At 36.0% G+C, this 19,572-nt stretch overlaps 1 protein-coding gene across 1 annotated transcript; it reads right to left on the minus strand.

The window, feature by feature from the left end:
- Positions 1 to 6,957: 6,957 nt before the first annotated feature.
- Positions 6,958 to 18,725, minus strand: LOC133298229 (uncharacterized). The gene is made up of 6 exons (XM_061497485.1): positions 18,461 to 18,725; positions 10,414 to 10,486; positions 10,239 to 10,332; positions 9,125 to 9,283; positions 8,972 to 9,029; positions 6,958 to 7,750 (listed from the first exon to the last, which is right to left on the minus strand). The coding sequence occupies exons 1-6, from the start codon at positions 18,491 to 18,493 to the stop codon at positions 7,286 to 7,288; spliced, it is 882 nt and encodes a 293-aa protein (XP_061353469.1). The 5' UTR covers positions 18,494 to 18,725; the 3' UTR covers positions 6,958 to 7,285.
- Positions 18,726 to 19,572: the final 847 nt, after the last annotated feature.

Below are 19,572 nucleotides of genomic sequence, written 5' to 3' on the forward strand. Positions count from 1 at the left end.
ATTTTGACCACTAGGTCAACAAGTAATCATGTCAAGTAATCATGTTTTTCAATATCCTATGTGAAATATGTGATTTTGGAGTACAAGACAAGTGATCAGTGGTGTGGATAGCTTTCTTGGTCTTCAAGCAAGTGTTGACTGGGTAGCTTCAAGAGGTAAGCTCTTGGTTTATGAGTCTTTCTCTACTTTGTTGTTTCACCACACGTCCATTGGGACTATGCTTACATGTTTGTATGATTGATGAATGATAGATACTTAGTATAGTTGCATTTTTATATGACATGTTCATGATATGATGTGATGTGTGAAATTGTCGTTCATGGCCAATTAACGCATACATGTGGGATCTTCTAACGGGATACAGCTCTTGGAAGTGGGTTCATAGGAATACAGCTCATGTACTATCATGTATGGCTCTGTAAGGACTTAGGTTCTCAAAGGTAATTGTTTGTACTATCTTTGCGGGATACAGCCCCTGGAAGTACGATCCTTAGAGACCAAGCCTTTGGATTATCATGTATAACTTCTGTCAGGACTTAGGTTCGGAAGCATTTGTTTGAATTTCTTTGCGGGATACAACCCCTGAAAGTCTTTTGTATATTATTAAAGCCATACCATGTTATCTGACATTTCATGGAGGTAGTGAGCTCATGGGCGGAGAATCACTCCATAAACTCTGAGTTTACGAGATTTATATCTCACCCCATTTAGGGACATGTTTCAGGTACTCCAGCAGCATGAGAGCCCTCCCATGGCAAGAGTTCTGCTCAGGGCTAGAGGACTCAGTTGGAGCATACATATAGTTTCTTTTTGGTAAAATGTATATATATTCATTTGGGTCATGATGTATGACCAACCACTAATGTATATGGCCTGTTATTATTTTGAGATATATGTTTAGATGGTATGGATGTTTATTTTGTCATTCAGGCATGTATGTATTTTATTCAGTGACATGTTTTAGTTATTAGCATGAATGAGTATATGTGTATGTGTGTATGTTGACAAGTCATGTATATGATATATGTAGCATAGAGCCATATTCAGGACAAGTATATTGAATTGGACTTTTATGTATTTCAGGTGATAGGTTAAAATGTGGGATTTTATCCCTAAATTAGTCCAATTTACAGCCGTTATGTTATCCATTTAACTCTTCCCTAATTGGTACTTGTTATTATATTCGGATAGTTTTTTATCATTGATTATGGCCACAGGAATTCAAGTAATGATTTTGTACATGTACGGGCAGTACAGTTCATGGATATAGTTCAAGTATAGTTGAATAGCAATACGTAAGAAAATAATTAGGAAAAAGTTATCTCACGAAATTACCATATGTAATAGTGAATCTTTAATTAAGTTTTCTGCTACTTATTTAAGGTATAATGCGCTTTAAATACCATTTTGCACACTAACAAATCGTGAATACAAGACGAGCATTACACCATACATATCCTCCAACCTGTTACCTTTCTTGTAGGGATAAGCTTCTTGTTTTCATTCTCCTCAACCACTATGCCTCATTTCTTAGGCACACATTGAACAGGACTCGCCCATTGACTATCATATACTGGGTAGATTACTCCAGCATCAAACCACTTGATTATCTACTTTTTGACTACTTCTTTCATGGCTGGATTTAATCTTCTCTGATGTTCCACTGAAGAAGTATTTGAATCTAACAATAGAATTTTATGCATACAAATGGTAGGACTTATACCTCTTTTTTCAGCCATAGTCCAACCAATAGACATCTTATGCTCTCTCAATACTCCAAGCAATTGCTCTTCTTCTACTGAAGTCAGTGCTACTAAAATGATAGCAGGTAGAGTTTTCTCTTTACCAAGATAAGCATACCTCAAATGGTCAGGTAAAGACTTCATTTCCGATGAAGGTGTTCCTCCATTTACAGCTTAGGGGGTGTGGATGTCCAATTGTGTTTTAAACTCTTTGGTATCTTCACCACAAACCTCCTTCGCAACTTGTATTACTAAATCATCTTCAGTAGTCACTTTGAAATGATCTTGCACTAGAGAATCTATCACTGAAATAGCTAAACAATTATCAACATATCCATCTATGTAGTTCATAGCCTTAAGCACATTAAAAGTAACCTTCTCCTCGTTTACTCTCATGGTGAGTTCTCCCTTTCTTGCATCATAATTGCACCTCCCGCAGCTAGAAAGGTTCTTCCCAATATGATTGGAACCTCCCTATCAGCCTCAAAATCTAGAATATAAAATGATTTGTTGAACTTTAACAAGTACATCTTCAATCATTCCTTCTAGATAGCAAGAGATCTGTCTGCTAACTGAAGTGTAACAGTAGTAGGTTTGGCTTCTCGCACTCCAAGTTTCCTGAAAATGGACATAGGCATCAAATTAATACTTGCACCTAAATCACACAAAGCTTTACCCATATAATTATCACCAATTGTGCAAGGAATAGTGAAACTCCTTGGATCTTTAAGTTTAGGTGGTAATATATGCTGGAAATAGCTATTACATTTTTGAGTTAAAGCTACTGTTTCCAACTCCCCAATCCTTCTCTTCCTAGATAGGATGTCCTTCATAAATTTGACATAATTGGGCATTTGTTTGAGTGCTTCCGCTAAAGGAATGTTGATATGCAGCTGCTTTAATATGTCTAGAAATCAATGTTTTAGAACTCGGCCCGATCATCAACTTGGTCGAGGTACTGGAACCAGTGGGTCACTGGTTCAACCAGTGGGTCTCGGGTTCAATCGCATAAATTAAATTTATAAAATATAATAAATATTAAATTATGAACATTGTATTAACAAATAAAAGTATTATAGTGGTAAAGATAAAGATGAGTATTGTTGTTTACAAACTAATAGCATTAATCTCCTAAAAACAAGAAAATAATTAAGATTAAACTAATCTAATAATTAAGGAAAGATTACGGTAGGATACTTAGCAACCAATGAAATTCAAAACACACATCAAATCTTATCTTCCAAAATATACCAAATATTTTGAAGTCAAAATTCTTGAGAACCTGGGTTAAGCTTAAGGTGGCATAAATTTGATTTAAACCAGATTTCTTGAATTAACCAATTAAATGCTTCCTTTGAATTCTTTTTCTTCAGCTCTTTCAATTTGACCAAATGAGTTTTGGATTCCACCGTAGATTCATATCATTCGGAGTCTTCTGAGTGATATGACAACTAAGATGTTGCTTAATCGTATGAAACCATACTAGGCAACTGTCCATATTGCTTTAAACTTTGTATTCCATTAAAGGACTAAACACGGGTAGGCTACTAATTTGTTCGTGAGAAAGTGCAAAAGAAAATAATTAAGACTCGCTACATTCAAACTGAAGATCCGCTAGCTAATATATTTACAAAATCTCTACCTACAAGCATTCTCTAGAGCATCACTGCTAAGTTGACTTTGATTGACATCTTTGCATCAACTTAGAAGGGGAGTGTTGAAGATATAAATCAAATTAATGGAGTATCTATTAACCAAAATATTGCTCTAATATTATCTCCAATTTTTCTAGAATAAAAGGAAACAAATCAGTATATATATTCACATAATTATAGATTGGAGAACCTACCAATCATTATGGAATCACGACTGGGAATGTAGGCCATAATTGCCAAATCACAATATTTTCCTGTGTTGTCCTCTCTTCCATTCTCCTTCATCTATTGTTATTTTTCTTTCATAATAGCAACATCAATTTAAACAAAATTTTCAAAATGTGAAAATAGCTGACATTGTTACGAAATAAGCACAAACAACCGTTTGTATAGACGAAAAATAAGGAGCAAAGAGGGATTTCTTCGGGCTGTGTGTACTTATCAAATTTAATCCCTCGTATTTGGGCATAGATTAATGGTTTTAATATTATTTTCGATAATTGAGGCATGTCTACCATCTTTTAGGAACCAAGGTGATATAACCAGTGTTTTAAAACTCGGACCGGTCATCGATTCGGTCGAGGTACTGGATCACTGGTTCAACCGGGTTCAACCGGATTTACTGTTCACAATCACATATTAAAAATATGTAAATATATTACTTATATTAAAAATTCATATAAGAAAACTATTAATATATACATCCCTCATTTTTCATGTAAAATGTTTCTAATTTGGTTCATCAAAAATAGTTAATTGGCTATGCTATTATAAAATATGAATATTCAGTTTAGTAAAGATCATTGTCAATTTGTTAACAAAGGCATGATTTTTTAAATCAATAGAGCTCTCAAAATATTTCCATTGATTTTTTCTCTGAAACACATAGGTAGGTGATAACAACAACAATAATTAATAATAATAACTTAAGCAAAGTTAAAATGAAAAATTGCAAAAGAGAAAAGACAAAATGTTGGGTATTGATTAATAAACCAAAATTATCAAACCAGTTGTGGAATGGGAGCAGATTGGGTGACTAGAATCCCAATGAGAAATATATAACAACGATTTACTTGTTCAATTTCAGTCACTGATTTTCGTCTTGCAAATGGTTATGCAGCCTTAAGAGTTAAGACAAAAAAGAAAGATATGAGAGTGACGTCAATCTCAGCCAGTGAAGAACGACAATCGACAAGATATGAAAGTGATTTAGGTTTTTTTAAATGAAAGTATGAAACTCAGGCTGAAAAACATCGTCGTTCATTTTATAGCACTTTTTTTTTTTTTTTTTTATAAAAAAAAAACCTTTGACCGGTCCAAACCGGGTCCCCTATAACTCGCCGGGTCACTAAGACCCGGTCGAGTCGACCAGTCCAAACCGAGTCGACTGCATAACCGGTCTAAAAGGTAGCTCGAATTGGGAAACCCACCGGGTCACCAAGACCCAAGTCGACCCGGCCGGTTCGATCCAGTTTTTAAAACACTGGATATAACACTTCCTTTTTAGAGACTAAAATATATGTTTACTCTTAACATTAAATAATTATGGTTAATTATGTTGCACAAAACTAAACAAAACAAATTAAATTAAACTAATTTTCAAAAATATGAAATTAACCGAAAAGCATAAATAACCGAATATATACATATGAGAAAATAAGTAGCAAAGAAGGATTTCTTCAGGGTGTGTTTTGTTAAACTACCTTATGCTCTTTGTTATAGGGTCGAGACAATATAGAGTTACAAGAATCACAATGATTGCATTTAAAAAAGAAAAAAGAAAAAGGAATAAATTAACATCCTTGCGAATTATGTGCCCTTTTCATTGTAACGTTCTGTGAATCAAAACCCGTTTGGATAGTTTTTTTTTTTTTTTGTTTAAAGTGTTTCACTATTAGGTGAATATTTGGAGCTAGCTTAAAAAAATTCGTAATCTTGAAATATGTGGCTTCATAAAAAATAAATAAAAGTTAAAAAGATCTAATATTTTTTCTCAAAATACAAATTTGTCCCAACTTAAACATAAGTGGTGTCGTCACCACCATCATTATTACCTTCACAACCAAATCTTGTTTCAACAATGATAACGACGATAATGATAACGACGATGATGATTATTAATATTAATATTAATATTAATATTAATATTATTTTTATTTTATTAATAGTAATAATAACATAAGGTAGGTTATATTTACAATTTTTTTTTGTCATTTTCTAACCGTTAATTTAATTTTGATTCAAGGATAAAAAAAATAGTTATAAAAGGTTGTAAGCAAAAATAAGTTCTAAATACAATTTCTACTTCTTATTTTTTAATAATATTTTGTATAAATGTTTTTTTTAAATCTGATATCCAATTTTTTTTAATTAAACAATGTAAAATAACTTCTTCTTTTAAAAAAAAAAAACTATTAGAAAAGCAGTACAAAAAAATATCTTTTTTCAAAAGCTCATCCAAATAAGCCATATAATTTTTTGATATAGAATTTATTCTTATTTGTTTGCAATTATTTTCATACAACGATTTTCAGTTATCCCAACCAGTATGTTGATATCTTACTCTTATTGATCGATTTTATATGTTTTCGTGGACATAAATTCAGGTTCTCCTTATAGTCCACAAGCATGGCGTAACATGCTTTTCTTCCCTTCTTTGATGCATGAATCCACAAATAAAAATATACCCTTCAAATCAAATGGTAGTAGCTCAGTTGGCGCAGGGGAGCTAAGCAGGTGGAAGTGAGAACATGTGTTTGAATCTCCCCAGTACCACCTTTGGGAGGAGTTTAAAGCCTTAATCCTAGACCCGCCCCGAATCAGATTAGTTGCGAAGCAATAAACCAATTGTAATATTTCAAAAAATATATATATATACCCTTCAAGTTATTTTTGGTGTAATCGAGGATATATATCGACTCCGATTACTATGATTTTGGCTTTTCGTTTGTGTATCTCACTCGTGTTTATGGCTGGTAGTGGGAGTTTCCCTTTTACATTCAAGTCAGCTTTTGTATCATTAATCTATTCTTCTTAATTAAAAATCTCTTAATTAGCTACAATTTCTTGCTTGATTGGTTTTTTATTTTTATTTTTTTCTTAATTGGTAGATTTAGAACAGGAATAGAGACTACAGAATCAAAGCTTGTAATTGGACCTCTTCGCTTGAATGGACACTACAATTTTCCTAATTAATGAAGATAATTGCAAATTCTTTGTTAATAATGAATTGCCCGCATTGTCGAAATATCCATTATATATCATTCAAATATTGGATATACTCTAATACAGAGCTAAGCATAAAGTTCTGATTTTTCAACTACGAAGACTTGCACTCACGATTTTTCAACTAGGTAATAAACAAAATGAAAAAACACTATTGGATTAAGATAGCAATTGCTTCCAACAATGTTTTACCAAGAGGCTGATCCTGTATTAGCATGTAGGTTGTCACCTAACAACAAATATCTCAAAACTATTTTATCAGCCAACAAATATGTTAAGTAACATAACAAAATGAAATCAGTTAGTAACCGAGCTTTACTAAAAGGTTGATCCTTTACTAGCAAGTTCGTTGTCACCTAACAACATCCAATTAAAGCCTAAAATATGCGAGAAACTAAGCCATTGAAATTGGTCTAGTGTTAAGGAATTTGAGTAATCTGTATGAGATTATAAGTTCGAACCTCAATGACAACATTGTATCCAAAAAAAAAAAAAGTGCAATAAGCTAACATTACTCTTATGAAGAGAAAGCTACACCTACACTAAAACAAAGACATACCAGATAAAGAAGAGAGGGGTCATCAAGATATTTAGCATGGGATGCTCTAATTACTAGAGGATAGTCATCAAGTACTAGTATGTACTTATTCTGCTGTATATTATTTACCCTTCCTCATCATAATCTTCTTCATCCTCTTCTAGTCGACTACTAAGGTTTGCAAGCTGCATAGTGTCAATGGCCATCTTGTCCACGTCAGAAAGGGACCATCCTGGAAGTTCTTCATGCTTAGTCTCTATTGCAGGTTCAGGCAATGAAGCCTGAAATGCTATGCTAGCATTTTTTTCCTCATTTTCATTTATGTTGGCATTCAGATCAATGTTACGGAGAGATTGAGAGCTTTCCTCAGGAACCACAATGTTCTCCTTTGGTAACTCCTTGGATTCTGGATCATTATCTATTGCCATACTTGCATTAGGGACATCTTTGATACTTTGCTGAACAGAGGAGCAGGGCTCAGATTCAACCTGCTGCTGGTGACAGGTCTCTCTTTCTACAGTTCGAGCCCCTCGGCCACGGCCTCTTCCTCTACCTCGGCCTCTTCCTCGACCAGTATGGCCTAACTCATGCTGCAATAAAACATAAAGGTTACAGAACAAAACAATAGAAGTCCAAGACCAAGACATTTTCACAGGACACTTTTTATCTTCCTCACAAGTATTCATATTGTCTTTTGGTCCATAAATGACAAACAAATACGTTAAATTTACAATTATCAATCGCACTAAAAATCAGCTTTTCTGGAAAACCTTGGCGTATTAGACATGGTAACATGAAAGAATAAGACTAACAAGCAAATGTGCAAGTATTATAGGTTTTAGGATTATAACTTTTAGAGTCAGAAACATAGCACCCAAAATATCATGAAAATATACTTTCTATGCAATGGTATTAAGTGGAAATATTTTATGTTACTGATGTCAAGTTTTTTTCTGTAAGAGACATCATTGCATGATTAAATGTAAAAGGGATGGTAAAGAATATTGTTTGACAACTTAAAGCTCAAGAATTTTAAGCTAAAAACAAAAACAAAAAAAACAAAAAAAAGAATATAAAAACAAAAGTTGACTAGGAACATCAATACAGAAGGTTGGGATAAGATAAATTCCACAATGAATCTACCTTGTCAGAAATAAAGCATATAAGGGTGGGGATCAAATAGAACTTAACACAAACCACTCCAAGAATTTAGTAAATCAGTCATGCAACATTTCAGAAAACTTAGACAAGAATAAATTTGTGGCCGGATGGTAGATACTTTCATTTATTTGAATATCATTTTATATGTGAATCATAAGACATTTTCATACTGTCGATAATGATCTTGGAGTAATGTGTGAAATTTTATGATCGAAACAATCATACCAGAGAATAATCTAGAAGAGTTTCTCATCAGATCCACTGCTGGATTCGAGTTTATATCATCAACTACTTCACATTATGCACATAAAATTTCACACAATCCAAGACTGCTTTCAACTCCATCAATTTATACTAAATTTTCATGTAAAATATGAACTTCAAAAACAAAAGATAATATCCAATTATTGATCACCATATTTGTGGTTATTTAAATTTTATAAAATTTAGGGTGCAACTTCAACATCATAACGAGAAATGATTCAATGCTAGAATTAACTGAAATGATTTTATCCAACGAGTTATTACATGAAGTGAACCAATTTTTGCACCATTGTTTCATGTGTGTGGGGGCGTGCAAAATACTTTACCATCACTTAAGAAATATAATTAGTAAGTATTACCCAGGTTTTTCATAAAAGTGCAATTACCATCTTACTCCTCTTAGCCTCTTCATCACTGTCATTGCAATCATCACCAGCAGCTTTCCTGGTAGAATGTAGCATTCTTAACTGCATTACTTGCTTATATACATTGATAAATCAAACGAGGTAAAAAAAAATAAAGGCCATTGGACTTCGAACCTTCTCTTTGGAAGGGAACGATCATCAGCTCCAGCCTCAGGATGGCCATGGCCATGGCCATGTCCATGTCCATGTCCATGTCCATGCCCATAATCAGGAACCCTGCTGACGATGTCTCTCAGAAAGTCAAAGACATTATAGCTTTGTACACAATGTTTTCTGCAATTTACATTTCCCACTGGTTAGACTACAATTACTGTATATTAAAAACATTAATGAGATGGAAAAGCAGGAAAGAGAAGGGGTTTGTGTTATAATTAAACAGATCCTGAATATTACATAGTTCAATTTATGAACGTGGAAACAGATGTCAGAGGAAGTAAATTTTAACTTCTAGGGATGTTTGCAGCTCCCCATTCCCCCGTGCCTTCAACTCCTAAGGGTTTTGGGTTATCAAACTGTCACAGAGGCAAGTAATAGCTCTCTCCTGTTTAATTGTAGCACACAATACAGAAGAAAACACAAACTGCACATACCAGATGATTGTCAAGAACAAACTACATTAAAATCTCAATGATGAAGTCACTGATAAGACCCCTTTGAAGGCGTATGCTAGGAGAGGAATATTCCTAATGATAATCTACTGGTAGGGGGAAGTTCTGTTAGAAGGGAGAGGATGGTTTCTGAAGAGGTGGCTGAGGTGGTTAGAGGAGTGGGTTAAATAGGGAATGAGGCACATGGAATGATAGGCTGTGAATTGAAATCTTGAGCTGGGAGAGACCAGTACCTGTCTAAAGTACTGAATCTGAATTTCTTCTTCTCCTTTCTTAGTCAATCCTGTTGTAATTGGAACAGTGTTTTCAATTTTTGTACTCTTCTTTGTTTCATTCGGTGTAACAGTCATTTCCGTTTTAACATATATACAGAAAATCCAGAGTTCTTTCTGGGCCAAAAGATCTCTGGTCCTTTCTCCTATCTTATTCTGATAAAGTTCTAACAGTCACCTATATACAAGGCAGCAAATAAGCATAATCTGATGAGGAACAGAAATTTCGCTACCTCAATTCTTAACAAGCAAATCAAATTTCAGCACAAGGTAAACTAAGTCTATGAATGGACAAGCTTAAGGGTTCCTTCAAGAAAAAATTAAATATCAAAATATTCCTTGACTTACAAATGCAATGCATTCATGGTCTTTGCTCCTCTCTGAAGAGTTATTTCATAAGTGCGGTCACAAAGATCTTGCAAAAATAACTCCAGAGCTTTAGCTGTAAAAAATTCAAGAGTGAATTCAACAACATAGAAGAGAAAAGACCCAGTTAACTAGGCAGTAGGTAAAAGCGACTCACACACTAAAACAGGAACTGCTAGTGCTATCTTTCCAACATCCTCATCTGCTTGCATTATCTTCTTTATCCGAGCCTGCAAATCAATGTTTTTATCAGATAATGCATTCTTTTAAAAGATCTCATTCCTTATGTTAAGAACCAATTCAACCTAAAAGCTTAAGCTTTTAGGTGAGGCTACGTTAATGGTTTTATATATCTCAACACACCCCCTCACACGAAAGTCCATTGGGCTTGAAGGATGGACAATACACAGGCCCACCTACCTGTGCGAAGAAAGAAATTCCACTTGAAAGAAAGTGGGGGGCGGTGAGGATCGAACCCGAGACACGAGGCTCTGATACCATGTTGAATATAAAATAATATGTTGTGTATTAATCTGATACAAAGAGTTACAATATATAGAGACCCTAATGGGCTTAAGTGAGAAGCCTAGAACTAATCCAAAGGAATAATATTTACAAATAGGAAGTAATCTAATCATATCTAATCATATCTATTCTAACAAGGAACTCTTTTCATCCCTTACATATTCTGATAATTTACCCTCTTTTACTCTTGCTGATGGCACTAAGGCTCCTGTTCATGGGATTGGACAAATCTGTCCAACCTCCTCATTGACCTTGACATCTGTCTATTACATTCCTAACATCCCTTATAATTTAATATCTGTTAGTAAATTGATCAACTCTCTAAATTGTATTGTCAGCTTCTCAAACCATTATGTTTCTGTGCAGGACCCGGGTACAGAGAAGACAATTAGAGTGGGCCGTGAGTCACGGGATCTGTTCTACCTGGTTGTGCCGAGTCCTTCCGTTGCTTGTTCTCTCACATAATCTCCACAACTCATCCACAGTCGCCTCGGGCATCCTTAGTCTTTCAAAATTACAGAAGATGGTTCCTCTTTTATCCGGTCTTCAGACTTTAGATTGTTAGTCATGTCAGCAAAGGAAAGCACATACGCTCCTCCTTTGCTAATCGAGTCAATAAACGAGCTGATGCTCCTTTTTCAATTATTCATTCAGATATTTGGAGTCCTAATCATAGTGTGTCTGTTTTAGGTTTTCGGTATTTCGCTACCTTTATTGCTGATTTTTCCCGTTGTACTTGGATTTATTTAAGGGAAAAAAGTATCTAATGTTACTTTAGATAACTTGTCTAATCTTCATTGAAATGATGTCGTTTTGGAGTTGAAAAATAAAAAAATTAGAATGATAAAGACTATTATAACCCTTAAATAAATTAAAATTACAAAAACACCATGATTTTCGTCCCAAAACGACGTCGTTTCGGTGAACATTAGATGAAGTTAACTAAAGTAACTTTAGAAGAAACAAACCCTTTATTTAATGAAAAATACCGTTCTGAGTTATTTTCTGTTTATCAAAAATTCTCTGCTGAAATTCATACTCAATTTGGTGCTTCTATTCGTATTTTACGTAGTGATAATGCTAAGGAATATGTTTCTGTTGACTTTTCTAATTTCTTAGCCACACAGGGTACTTTACACCAAACTATTTGTCCTCACACTCCACAACAAAATGGAGTAGCTGAACGTAAGAATAGACATCTCATTGAGACTGCACGGACTCTTCTTATTCACATGCATGTTCCTCTTCACTTCTGGGCCGATGCAGTCCTTGCTTCTTGTTTTCTCATCAACCGTATGCCTTCATCTGTGCTTAATAATGACATTCCTTATAACTTATTGCTTCCAGATGTTCCTCTCTATCCTCTATCCCCACATGTCTTTGGTTGTACCTGTTTTGTTCATGATCTCACTCCTGGTCAGGACAAGTTAACATCCAAAGTCTTTAAATGCATTTTTCTTGGTTATTCTCGTCTTCAAAAGGGCTATCGTTGTTACTCTCCCGATCTTAAGCGTTACTTAGTTTCCGCTGATGTCACCTTTCTTGATCAACAAGCCTTTAATTGTATCTCATCTCAATTGTCACAGTTGATCATGTTCTTCTTGTTCCTTTTATTGACTTGTCTTTGCCAGCTGCAGGTGCTTCTATTCCAGATGAGCAACCTATTGCTTCTATACCTGAGAACCGTCCACTTCTCACCTATCAGTGTCGCAAAATTGTGCCTCCTGTGGACTCGACTCTTGCTGACTCATCGCCCACTGCTGTTGATTCTTCCCCTCCGGCTCCTTCACTAGAGGCTCTTCCCACTGCTCAAAGAAAAGGTACACATACTACTCGTAACCCTTATCCTCTTTATACCTTTTTGAGCTATGATCGTCTTTCTCCACCTCATTTCACCTTTGTTTCTAGTCTTTCTTCTGTTTCTATTCCCAAGACCACAAGTGAAGCACTTTTCCATCCCGGGTGGCGCCAAGCGATGCTTGATGAGATGACTGCACTTCATTCCTATGGCACTTGGGACTTTGTTTCTGCTCTTCCAGAGAAGTCTATCGTTGGTTGCCGCTGGGTTTTTACTGTGAAAGTTGGACCTGATGGCCATGTTGATCGACTCAAGGCACGCCTAGTTGCAAAGGGTTTTACTCAAATCTTCGGCCTTGATTATAGCGATACATTCTCTCCAGTCGCTAAGATGGCGTCAGTTCGCCTATTTCTTTCTCTTGCTGCTGTTCGTCACTGGCCACTCCTTCAACTTGACATCAAAAATGCCTTTCTTCATGGTGATTTACAAGAAGTTTATATGGAGCAACCACCTGGTTTTGTTGCTCGGGGAGAGTCTGGGAAAGTGTGTCGTCTTCGAAAATCCTTATATAGTCTCAAGCAGTCTACTCGGGCATGGTTCAGTCGCTTCAGTTCTGCTGTTCAGGCGTTTGGCTTAATTCGCAGTAAAGTTGACCATTCTGTATTTTATAGGATCACGTCTCCTGGTAAGTGCATCTATGTGTTAGTCTATGTTCATGACATCATCCTCACCGGGAGTGATCAAGCTTAAATTCGTCAGTTAAAACAGTATTTATTCAGTCAATTTCAAACAAAGGACCTCGGGAAGTTGCGTTACTTCTTGGGAATTGAGGTAGCACAATCTAGACAGGGCATTTCTATCTGTTAAAGGAAGTATGCCTTGGATATCCTAGAAAAGACTGGTATGTTGGGGTGTAAACCAATTGATACACCCATGGATCCCAATGTCAAGTTATTGCCCGGACAGGGGGAGCTGTTATCTGATCCTGGTCGTTGTCGGAAGCTAATTGGGAAGCTCAATTATCTTACGGTGACTAGGCCAGACATTTCTTTCGCTGTTAATACGGCTAGTCAGTTCCTTGATTCCCCTTGTGATTTTCATTGGGATGCTGCTGTGAGGATCCTCCGATACATCAAAGGAGCACCAGGAAAAGGTTTGTTGTATTCAGATCAGGGAAATACAGAAACTTGTGGTTATTCAGATGTTGATTGGGCAGGATCACCCTCAGACAGACGCTCTACTTCTGGCTATTGTGTCTTCTTTGGAGGAAACCTAATTTCTTGGAAGAGCAAGAAACAACCTGTTGTTGCTCGATCTAGTGCAGAAGCTGAATATCGTGCAATGGCAATTACTACATGTGAGTTAATCTGGTTAAAGCAGTTGATTCAGGAGCTTCGTCTTTGTGAACAGAAACAAGCCATGACACTCATTTGTGATAATCAAGTTGCGCTACATATATCCTCTAATCCTGTATTTCATGAGAGAACCAAACATATAGAGATTGATTGTCACTTCATTCGAGAAAGGATTCAGTCAGGAGAAATCAAGACAGTTTTTGTCAACTCTAATGATCAACTAGCGGATGACTTCACTAAAGCTCTTAGAGGTCCTCGGCTTGAATTCATTTGTAGCAAGCTTGGTGCTCACAATATATACGTACCAGCTTGAGGGGGAGTGTTAGAATAGATATGATTGGATATGATTAGATATGATTAGATTACTTCCTATCTGTAAATATTATTCCTTTGGATTAGTTCTGGGCTTCTCACTTAAGCCATTAGGGTCTCTATATATTGTAACTCTTTGTATCAGATTAATACACAACATCTTATTTTATATTCAAGTCCTTAAACAATGAAAAGGAAAGAATCTTAATTTATTTTAACACTCCTATTTGGAAAGAAGAACAGTATGGTTCAACTAAAAAACTTAGCCCCGTCTCCATACCCCCTCACCCAACACCTGGGTTTGAAATATTTAAAAAAAAAAATTATTGGTATGTCTCTCTGCACTCGAATAAATAACTAGAAGGAAGGCAAACAAAGTAACCATAAGTATCATTAAATAAAAATAACAAATGGATTTTATCCCCCAATGCAGTAATACTATCACATGTTCTCCCAGATTCATTAGATGTAAGTTGCAAATTCCCTAAAGGAAGAATTGCATTCTGATACAAATGACATTGTCAGAGGAAGTTATCAAACCAGCTTACAAGTTAAAAACATGAGAAATTCACTCAACTTAATATTTAGAATGGTAATATAACAGAAGAAAAGTGAATCAAGACTCAATATTATATTACTATAAATTTGAAATGCTATGCCCTTGCCACCTAATTCTCAGTATTGATACTTTAAACAGCAAACAGATCATAGCAAGCGTTAATGACAGTCATTACTATTCAGATAAATCTTCTAGGGCATTATGAAAGATAAAAGCATCCAGAAAAATCTTCAACATATCAATATAACAGAAAACATGTTTAGTCTGGATAATTGAAATACTTGATAGTTAATAGGGTTAACACAAATGACATGTTTAAGATCAGCAGACCTCATACAGATCTTTATATTTTAATTTGTTTTGTTATATGTGCTATGTGGTTCCACTTTAGAAACAGTGACCGATTTATTTTTTATTTATTTTTTATTTATTTTTTAATATGAAAAGAAAAGAAAAAGTATGCACATAAGGATTATAAAGGATAAGGAATCCACCATAGCAAAAAAAGTAAAGTAGGAAAGAGCATAAGTATCAAAGTATCCAAGACTCAATAAAGCTACCCAATATCTACTCATGTTAGATATGGGAACTACCTTAAAAAAGCCACTAACACAGAACCATAGGGATGTCACAAAAACACACAATCCTGCCCCATAATAAGTTGGAACGTGGGATACACCCATAAAGATGTGTGCACTCTGCTCCAACCAAATGCACTAAAGGACAGCAAAAACTGCACATTTCACAAACATTTGCCTCAACTTTGCCAAAGCCCTTAAATATCACCACAAAAGACTGTTTCTATGTAGAAAGAGAAAAGAACCCACCCAAGCCTCTCCAAAAGCCCCAAAACAAAATGTTAGTGATGTATTTTTTTTCGTATTGTCTGGCATTTACTTTCTTTTTGGAATAAGCTGTCTAGTGTGCTTTGGGAATATTGGAATTTTTTTTTTCAATTCACAACAATTTCTCTATCGCTCACAAATGCAAGATAAGGCTACCTACTATACTATAGATCCATCCCTGGACCCCGCACATAACAGGAGCATTATAGCACAAGACTGCCCCTTTTGGAACAACTTCTCTCTGTGTTTCAAAGATCTTGGTAAACCAAGGATGCAAAACTTTATGGTAGTGCGCAATTTATGTAATGTTGTAGTGTAGTTGGTTGGAGGGTAAGCATGATGCTTAAGGATGTCTCTACGCCCTCAGGTATGCAATGACTTATGAGGTTAGATTGTTTTTATGGATTCTATACATGGTCTTCTAATATTTATTTCTAGGGAGTTTTGTAAAGTCAATTTCTAAAAGAGGGAGTAGGGGCCCAGAATTGCAGGGAAAAGACAGAGAAGGAAGAGGCAAGATTGAGAGATTGAATGGGAGAGAGAATAGATTGAAAGAGTGACATGAAGGAACTAGGAAGTACTTTCTTCTTCTTAATTCCATTCAGCCATTTGGCATTTCATAACAAGAATTTGAAATACTAAAAAGGTAAAGCGAATGAACGTTAATCCTAATTGATACCAATCAGAGCTAATTGATATCAATCTAATCATTTTATTCATGCTAATTGAAATGCTAAAAAAGGTAAAGCCAATAAATGCTAATGTTGATTGACACTAATCAACATTAATTGATAAGAATCTAATCATTTTATTAATGGAAGCTAGTAAATGCTAATTTGATATCGCGTGATGACTTGTTGCATATCATTCCTTCCCTCGAACTTTGGCCCCAAGTGGCCGCAGCACGCAAGTGTATCGAGATGCAGCATGGTCAGCAGTAGTCGATCTTCTGGGTGGGCGTTTAATATTAAAAATAGTTCTCCCCAATGAATAGCCAAAAGGTCAATTCACCTAAGGAGAAATGTGGGAACATGAGGCAGAGAGTATGTCCATGCAATGGCACAACATCCAAAGGTGTGGGCTACTGCAAAGCTCTGCCAAGGATGCTTAATGCTGGATCGATTGGTGATGGTGGTATTGTTGGTCACTCACATTAAAGGGTGGCAAAGAGGCCCTAATCACGTCTGGATCGATTGGTGATGCTTTTTGTTGTAAGGTTGATTTGGTTTGAATGTCCACGAAGATGGCAGCAGTTGTAGCACTAAATAGTTGTTGCACTTCTTGCAATTGAGCCTTGTACTCTTCAGGAGTACAACTCACCAACAAGTCAAGCTACATGCCGCATTCGCATTAGCAAGCATGTATGAGACTCAACTCAGCGAGCTGCACCTTAGCAACCAGCCATTTCAGCTATCGCCCTAGGCAGCACCAAGCCGTATAGCTCCTACCGCCTCCTAATCCCTTGTCCATGGCTGCCTATCAAATGCCTAATAGAGGAAGAGATGCAAATGCAACATCACAGCAGACAATGCTTCAACTGTTACAAGAGGTTTGTCCACAGACATCAATGCAAAAGCTCGGTCATTTTACATTAGGAGGAACTTGGTGCTACGGAGGTCTACTCGCTACGGCCCGAGCCAGTCGTATCTAATCCACCTGACCCATTCACACGCCACACGTTGCGTCTTGACTTGAGAGAAGTCTCGTTTGATGGGGAAAGGAATGTTAGGCATTTATTAGCATTTATTAGCGTTCATTAATTAAAAAATTATATAGGTATCAAATAATCCTGACTAGTACCAGATAGGAATAGCAATTATTGTCTTTACCATTTTAAGTTTTAACATTTCAAACCTTTTTTATAGAAGTCAAACTGCTGAAGGGAATAAACAAGAAAAAAGATTACTTCCTTCCTATAATCCTCTTATTCTCTTTTCGCTCTCAACAAATCAATCGTTCTCGCCTCTCTCTCTCCCTTCCTCTCTGATTTTAATAAAAATACACTTAATATAGCAGCAGCTGGCAAAACAATTTTAACTACATCTACACATATGTCTTCAATTTGGACAATGCTATTCTCCTCTGAACTGCTCTATTCTCTTTAACCAATCCGTTTCTCAGATTGTATTATATAATAGCATTACTCCTGTTATGCTATGAACATATATTTTACCACCTTCACTTCAAGTCATTAGGATAATAAGGGATATGTCGAAGGACTATCATTAACCTATAACCTTGCCAAAAATCATGTTTTTTGTACATATATACTTTGTATAAGAGATCTATGCTGCAGTAAAAACAACAAAGGAACAATAATATCTCTCTAGCCATCACAGGAGATTAATGGAATTCACAAAATAGCAAATTGCTCACTGCATATTTCATATTTCCAGATCATAAGGATAATTCAAAGGGGGAGGGCCATAGAGGTTGGTTCAATGCCATGTAAACAAGAAAGTGTAACACAATCACAATAATCCAAAACCAGAACACATAACATAAACCGCCTCCATCACTAATTATGATACTAACTGTAAACATAGAACCCAAAATCATGGCCAAAAACAATCCCAGAAGCCAAACTAAGCCAATCACCTAAAACTAACAAGATACATCTCCAAAATACCCACATCACTGTAAACCAATATACTTCAATTACCAAACGAAAAAAAAAAATCTCAAAAGTTACACTAAATTACAGTCACACCCATTATGTCACTTTCCACGGTTTTCCGGGATGCCAAACACCACAACACTAAGCAAAGACAAAAAAAAAATTGAGAAATAAAAAGTAGAAAATCACTTACAGCAGGGAAACGTGTATCGAGCTTTTTCCTCATGGTATCAGAATCGGGTGAAAAAAATTAGGATCACAACACACAGAAGAACGAAACCCCAAAAATGGGAACGAAAATAAGGAAAGAAAAATCAAAACTTGTGAACGTGAATATCATTCACAAGACAAAATCCAAGGAAACCATCTCATCTCGGATCCGAAGGTGTCGTCCCAGAAACTAACGACGTTTCGATTCAGCGGAATATTCGTTAGTACGAGTTTGACGAAGAAAATAAAAAGACAGAACTGTGACAAAGCTGACGGAAAACTGAACCTTACTGTGAGGGAAAGTTTGGAATAGACCAATAGCTAAAAAACATCTGGGACCGACGCAGAATAATAACTATCAACCCAAAAAATATATATAATTATTAAAAAATCAGATTACCAATTAAGGATTATTTTGGAACAGTGATCAAAATGTCACTATTTTCTAACTTTTTTTTTAAATACCATGTCAGCAGTGTTAATTTTTAATATGCCACATGGGCAAGTTCGCTGGCCACTGTAGCGAACTCAGTTTGCTGACGTGTCACGTTCCTAGTGAACACCAAGCTCGCCAATTATTGCACCTGTACGTTTTCACCTACCACGATGACACGTGGCAGACATGCAACGAAGTTCGCTAGGGGGCAGTGAACTTCGTTGCATGTCTGCCATGTGACGTGGCAGGCAGAAACGTGCAGGTGTAATAATTACAATCAAGTTCGATACCCCAAGTAGCGAACTTGCCCACGTGGCATACTGGAAATTAATACTGTTGACATGACATTTAAATAAAAAAATTAAAGAACAGTGATATTTTAGTCACTATTCCGATTATTTTGGGTATTAGTTTGGTAATGGTTGGAGCAGCAAACTCGGATTCGGCAAGAATCTCATTTTTTGGTAGTACGAAGGGGGAATTGGCCCAAAAATTGGATAGAAGCAATGCCAAGTGTCAAGGGAGTCTCTTCCCGGACCGGTGAGCGTGAAAGCCATGCTATCAAGAAAGAGAGATCTGGATATGGATCGAGATCGGGGTGAAGACTTCGCTCGTACAAGTAAACAGACGTTGGTGATTCCGCGGAATCCACTGTAAAA

The sequence above is a fragment of the Gastrolobium bilobum genome, unplaced genomic scaffold (assembly GCF_033153095.1).
Source record: "Gastrolobium bilobum isolate Gb01-03AN ecotype WA unplaced genomic scaffold, APGP_CSIRO_Gbil_v1 utg3544, whole genome shotgun sequence".
NCBI classification, from domain to species: domain Eukaryota; kingdom Viridiplantae; phylum Streptophyta; class Magnoliopsida; order Fabales; family Fabaceae; genus Gastrolobium; species Gastrolobium bilobum.

Bases quoted from the DNA above. Each gene is read 5' to 3' on its own strand.
- LOC133298229 (XM_061497485.1), bottom strand. From the start codon at position 18,493: ATGAGGAAAAAGCTCGATACACGTTTCCCTGCT. The intron at 10,333-10,413 runs GTGAGTCGCTTT...AATTTTTTACAG, and splicing joins AGCAGTTCCTGTTTTAGTGT to CTAAAGCTCTGGAGTTATTT. The intron at 7,751-8,971 runs GTAATTGCACTT...GTTTTATTGCAG, and splicing joins AGGCTAAGAGGAGTAAGATG to CATGAGTTAGGCCATACTGG.